At 46.6% G+C, this 5782-nt stretch overlaps 1 protein-coding gene across 2 annotated transcripts; it reads left to right on the top strand.

Annotated features, from left to right (window-relative positions):
* The first annotated feature begins 1065 nt into the window (after nt 1-1065).
* Nucleotides 1066-4641, top strand: LOC147608664 (uncharacterized). Of its 2 annotated transcripts, XM_086788425.1 has the most exons (5): nt 1066-1651; nt 1753-1820; nt 1983-2045; nt 2296-2676; nt 2770-4641. In XM_086788425.1, exons 3-5 carry the CDS (start codon nt 2017-2019, stop codon nt 4448-4450), a joined length of 2091 nt encoding a protein of 696 aa, XP_086644551.1. In that variant the 5' UTR covers nt 1066-1651; nt 1753-1820; nt 1983-2016; the 3' UTR covers nt 4451-4641. The 2 variants fall into 2 exon arrangements, with proteins under 2 accessions (XP_086644551.1, XP_086644550.1); XM_086788424.1 differs by lacking the exons at nt 1066-1651; nt 1753-1820 and having other exon boundaries at nt 1908-2045; nt 2770-4640.
* The last annotated feature ends 1141 nt before the right edge of the window (nt 4642-5782 follow it).

Raw genomic sequence — 5782 nt, 5'->3', positions numbered from 1 at the left:
GAATGCATTAAAGACCGAATCACTTTTTTTTGGGGGGGGATTAAAAGCGAGAAAAAAAGTAACCGCGACCTTAAAAACCATTCCGTGGTCGTGGAAGGTAATAAAACGATGACACGCGTAAAAAGACAAGCTAGCGCCATTGAAATCTCGAGGGGAGATGAAAATCCAAAATTGCTCCAACAACAAAAGGAACGCGCACGGTTTGAAAATCCAGAACTGCTGCTGACAACTTCTGTGGCAGTTGGACGAATGAGGTTCAAACTTCAAAGCCGGCCCTGTTGAATCAAGATTCAAGGGGCAAGGTGAACCGTCGAAAATCAACCCTCCATAATGAAAGAACATCGATGCCCAACAGTGGGGCTACGCCGCTGCGGGATGTAAGAAAAATGGCAACGAGGGTGGCAGCCAGCTGCCGGAAGTGCATATATTAAATGGAGAATAAAATATAATAAATAATGAGAATTCACCGTGTCTGGGACAGTTATTACTATTCGAAAACGGCACGTTTAGTGGTTAATAAAATAGTGACATGAATCATTAAGAAAAAGATTTGAGGTTATTCGGAGAAAAGAGAAAGAAAAAGATTTAATTGAGGGGGGGCGGGATTGGACGGCGGTCGGGGGTGTACGCTTGTGGGCACAGGCCGTATCTGCTATGTAATCGTCAGTCCCTTTTCTTTTTCTAATACAAAATTCCTGCTTTTTTTTTAAAAAAAAAGGGGACGGAACATAAAAGAAAAAAGAAAAAGAAAAAGCTCTAAAAAGGTGGAGATTCGGGGGATTATACGAACGGATAACGGGCGGCGGTAAAAAGGCCCGGTAAAAGATGTTTTGCTATACCGTTTCTCACACTGTCCGGAGCCGAGAGACGTGGCGCTCAATGTACGGTGAGTGGTTTGCAAAATAGTCCAAACTTCTTTGGTTGACTTAGTAAAATTTCCGAGAACCGGCATTCGCATGAGGTTTGTGAGTGCGTGCGTGTTATAAGGGGTTGAAATGGTGCATAACGCCATTGCTCTCATCCAGCGTAGTCTATCATTAGTGTAAGGTTTATCACGTCTATATTCAGCAGCCAGGCAGACGCCTACGGGGCTTCTCTTCTGACCACGTCTTCTTGCTGCTCTCGCGATCTCTCTTTGTGCGTTTTCCCTTTGTTTTAAGCTTCTGTTTGCGAGTTATATAAAAGTAGGGCTCGGCTGATCCTCTTGTCTTGCCAGCCCATGCTCTTGCAGCACCAACCGAGATCCTTGAATTTCTTATTGCTCCGAATCACGGGCTTCTGATCTTGCATGCGGTACTCGCGTTCACTTCCCACCCACTCATTTTATCCTCTCTCTTTTGTATAATTCTCTCTCTCTCTCACACACACACACACACACACCCTCCTCAAGAGATCAATCAACGGCAATAACAGCAAAGAAGCGGAGGCTGGGCTGTCTGCTTCTTCAGTACAAAGGCACCTCTCTCTCTCTCTCTCTTTTCTCACCACACCACGCCATCTCCACCTGCAGCACACGCTTGCCGCAGCTGTTAACAATAATAACATCCTCTACAAGATAAAACAAAGACCCGCGTTGCCCTTGCCGCTCCACGTCTCATCAACAAATAGAAACAAAAGAAGGCCTTTCTAGCCCATCCCCACCCCCGTCAAGGTGAGCCTTCGCTTTTCTACTGTTGGATTCTTTGTTTGAACATTGATGCACTGTTGGATTCTTTGTACTTTTGAACATTGACGTTTTAAAGGCGGTGGCAGGTTGACTCTTGACTCATTCTCCTGGCGGAAAGCTCGTCGAAGCTTAGTCTTGACTCATTCTCCTGGCGGTAAGCTCGTCGAAGCTTAGTCTTGAACGCAAAGAGGTTCCGTAACCTGCTGCATCTTATAGTTTGATCGGTTGTTAAGTTGTTGATCTCAATTAGCTCCAGGAGTTTGATGTTCTGTGGTGGTCAGTCTCCAGTTGTTTGTAATATTATACGTACGTGCAGGACCACAATTAAAGAAGATATTTCAAGAAAAACGATGCAGAGCACCGCTGCTGCTTCATCGAGGTGAGTATAGTTGCGTGTGATCGCTGGTTCAAGCTAGTTACATGCTCTTGGAACCAGCGTTTATGTGCAAAATTTCATGTAAAAATTCACCAGTCCGATCTGTTTGTTGATACATTGAATATTGTGTGTTTTCGGCCTGTGCTCCTGCATGCTTTTGCAAAGCTTCCGCGTGTGGAGTTTAAAACGACAATTTGGTGGCATCCTTTACGTTGAATATATATATATATATATAATGCCACGATTGCTGCAGGTACCCATCGCCATTGAATAATGGCGATTCAGATTATACTCATGACTCGGACAAACTTAAGAAACCTATACGAGTGATCGACGTGCGTAGGACGCTCAGTTGCAAGCGAGGCATTCATTTCATCGGGCCAGTACTTGATTGGAATTTTCATGTTCTTTCTCACACATGGAGCGCTTCTGTCCGAGCATTGTCCTCACGGATAGGCCAAAGGATCGGAGCAGCTTCGGATCGGCATCCGGATGCTTACAACCGTGCTTTCGAGGAGGAAGACTTCAGCCAAGACGTCTGCTACAAGCAGCTATTAGAGTTATTCGAGCTTCTGATGGGCGATGGAGTGGAGCGAATCTGGTTCGATGCCCTCTGCATCAATCAATGTGTAAAGTAAGTGATTTTCTGCATCTCCTTTCCTTTCTTTGGTGCTCTCTAGCATCTATGTGGGCGTTAAGAATACTCATTTCTAACACTATGTGACAGCGAAGAGAAAAGTCTCGAGATCACTCACATGGGTCCATACTACAGTCTTAGCACGGCCTGTTACGTGTTAACGCATGGTGTGGGCGAGGGCTACGAGCTTTGGAGCAAGGGAGCGTCTGATCGGGGTTCAGTTCTACCTCGTTGGTTCACGAGGGTGTGGACTTTTCAAGAGTTTCTGCTTCCTCGCCGACTCTGTTTTATAGTGGAAGGTGTCGATGAGAGATTTGTAGCTGTGGTGAACCACTTGATCAGAAAGAAATCCAGAGATGGGTTGTGCCCATGCTTCCTAAAGATGGCCGACTTGGATCAGACTTTACTGTCTTTGCTAGACTGTGAGGAATTGAAATGGATGGGGGGCTTCGAGCTTCGTCATCAGAAGTGGAAGTCCATCATGAAGCTCATGGAAGAGAGAGATGAATCAGATCACAAATGGTGGAGAAGGGGAGAAGCACGCTATCGTGAGCCAATAGATTGCTGCAATGGGTGTTATAACGACAAAACAGACAAATTGTATCGACGCGATTTAGTCAAGGAGAAATCACAGCTGCCAAATGATTCACAAACGTTCAAGCGGGAGACAAAGCACCCCGAGCAGCAGAATATCATCACTTCCAGCGATAATGAATGCGATCAGTGCCGCTCTAAACCCATGATTCGGAAAGCAAACACGGCTTCGGCTCGATCACCTACATATCTCGTCGACAGAGAAGCATACCTCGCATTGATGCAGTGCGACAGTCGCATGGTTGAGGGTTCAGCGGAGGTTCAACCCACCGCAGGTATCCAAGCTCTGCGCGGCCTATATTGTGCCTTGGCCACGGAAGGGAACTGGAGGCCGTGCCATGTGATCTGCGAGGTGGGATCGCGAGACTGCTCAGTGGAAGAAGATCGGGTGCTCTCCATCTTAGGGCTTCTTGGGATACAACTCCATCAACTGAGGACGGGAAAATCATTGGAAGGTCAAGTGGTGGAGCTAACGAGAGCAGGAGGATCAGATATACTACTTGAGCTCTGCATGATGAATCAGAAGGGCGGGAAGAAGGTGGGATTATCGTGGGCTCCTGATTTCCATGGTGAAAACAAGAAGCTGGAGTACGCGCTACGGCCGGCGCAGGTGGATATGGAAGTGGAGAGGTTGAGAGAAGATGGCCGGCTCGAGCTGAAGGCCAAGGTAGCACGCGGGGAGGTCGTGCCGATACATGAACAAGATAATCAAAGAACAGGAGAAGCTTCTCATTGTCTGATCATCGTTCCTTGCAGATCTTCTCATGGTCAAGCTCTTGTGCCAGTGTCGACTGCTGCGGATCAAGTGACGCGCATCCCCCTCGACTTGAAAGAAATGCCTTCATCTCAGCAAGTCATCCTCCACTTCGACTTCAACTCCGCCTCCCATCCTGCACTTCTGGGGTCGTTCGAGGTGCCCATCAACGCTGCCCAGCGGGTGTACTCGTTCCCAGTCCGCCTGGTGCTCCTGGGAAAAGATGGGAGGGGAAGCAAACTCATACTGCTTTGCATCGTAAAAAAGGGAAGTTTGGAAACTGAGGAGCTTCACAAAATAGGCGCCATTGCTTTGCAAGATATGGCTATGGAGCTACACAGTACCTTCGAGAGTTGCAAGATGCAAAAGTGTGTGATCGGTGGCTTTGGAGCAGACCTCAGTGAATATATCAATGTACACTAATGAACTGTGTCCCACACCTTTGCCCTGTAAGTTTTTTTTTTAAGTGTTTAGCCTGCAAGTGTTGGATTGCAGGGAAGGAAATGCCTTAATATAGTCTTTGCACCTCAAGGGTGTGGTGGGCAGTGAATGAACCCAAGATGTTTGCGATCCTGTTGTTCTCCCATAATCAACTCAAAAGGCGTGTGAAAACTGTGCCTTCACCTAGCGTGTATCTTTAATTATATATAAGTACCCTTTCTCTTGCTTCCCCAAAGGAGGTATACGATTCTAACCTACCGTGTATCTTTAATTATATATAAGTACCCTTTCTCTTGCTTCCCCAATGGAGGTAATATCAGGGCCTAAATTTGATGGGTGTTTTACCTGTCAAGGGTGATTTTGCCCGTCAAAAAAGGTTTTTTTAAAAAAACTATGTCAAAAAACATGCAATGCATTAGAATTAACTTTTCACTCTGAAATAGAGTAATTTCAAATGCCTTTCAAATGACATGTCATTTTTTAAAAAGTGCTTTTCATTTTTTTTTGATATATATATATATATATATATATATATATATATAATTTCGGATGCACAAACATGATTTGCAAATTTTACAAATATTGGATAATTGCTAATTTGCTCAATGCTAATAGGCTAATAGCTATTAGCCTATTACTAATTAGCTAAAGCCTAAATTCCAATTTCCTAATATGCTAAATTGCTAATACTATTTAATTAAATAGTATTAATGAATCATAATGATGTTTTAAGTTTCACCAACTTCGGCCTATGCATGCAGCCTCGGCCGATGTGGAGTCTGGGACTCTGGAGTGGGAATTTGGAAATTGTTAAATTTGTTTAATTTTGAATGATTCCGGTCCCCGGATTCGTGATTATGGTGGGCGAGTCGCCCACTGGCCACTGCCGCGTGCCATAGCCTCATAGGCGCCAGTGGCCACCGTGCCAGTGTGCCACTGGCCAGCTGTGCCAGTTGGTGCGGGCCGCGGCTATCTTAACTTATGCATGGCACGCCGCACATGCATTATGCTGGATGCATGCAGCCTTGCAGGCTTGCAGGTGCCGCAACAGCATAGGCCGAGGCTCGAGCCTGGCCGACTCAGCCGCGCTGCCGCCCTGGTGGAGACCGTGGAGTGGTGGCTCAATGCTCATAGCTGCCACCAGCCAGCCTGGTGCTTGCGGACCGCGGTGAAGTAGGAGGCTCAGCCGCTCAGGCTCGGACTCTCGGAGTCTGGAGAGTCGGGAGTCGGGACTCGGAGGCTCCTGGCTGAACTTCAACTAAAGGAGGCTGAGCGCATACAGTGGCGAGCCTCTAGGCTCTGAGACCCGGCGGG

Source organism: Cibotium barometz, chromosome 52, assembly GCF_041138505.1.
Source record: "Cibotium barometz isolate CiBa-2024 chromosome 52, ASM4113850v1, whole genome shotgun sequence".
NCBI lineage: Eukaryota > Viridiplantae > Streptophyta > Polypodiopsida > Cyatheales > Cibotiaceae > Cibotium > Cibotium barometz.
Note: the sequence above shows the minus strand (reverse complement) of the source record. Positions and strands in the feature narration are given on the sequence as shown.

What these genes read in the sequence shown, in the direction of transcription:
- LOC147608664 (XM_086788424.1), top strand. Translation starts at nt 1,930, where the DNA reads ATGTTCTGTGGTGGTCAGTCTCCAGTTGTTTGTAATATTATACGTACG. An exon ending in ACCGCTGCTGCTTCATCGAG is followed by an intron (nt 2,046 to 2,295) that starts GTGAGTATAGTT and finishes CGATTGCTGCAG; the next exon opens with GTACCCATCGCCATTGAATA. An exon ending in TGCATCAATCAATGTGTAAA is followed by an intron (nt 2,677 to 2,769) that starts GTAAGTGATTTT and finishes ACTATGTGACAG; the next exon opens with CGAAGAGAAAAGTCTCGAGA.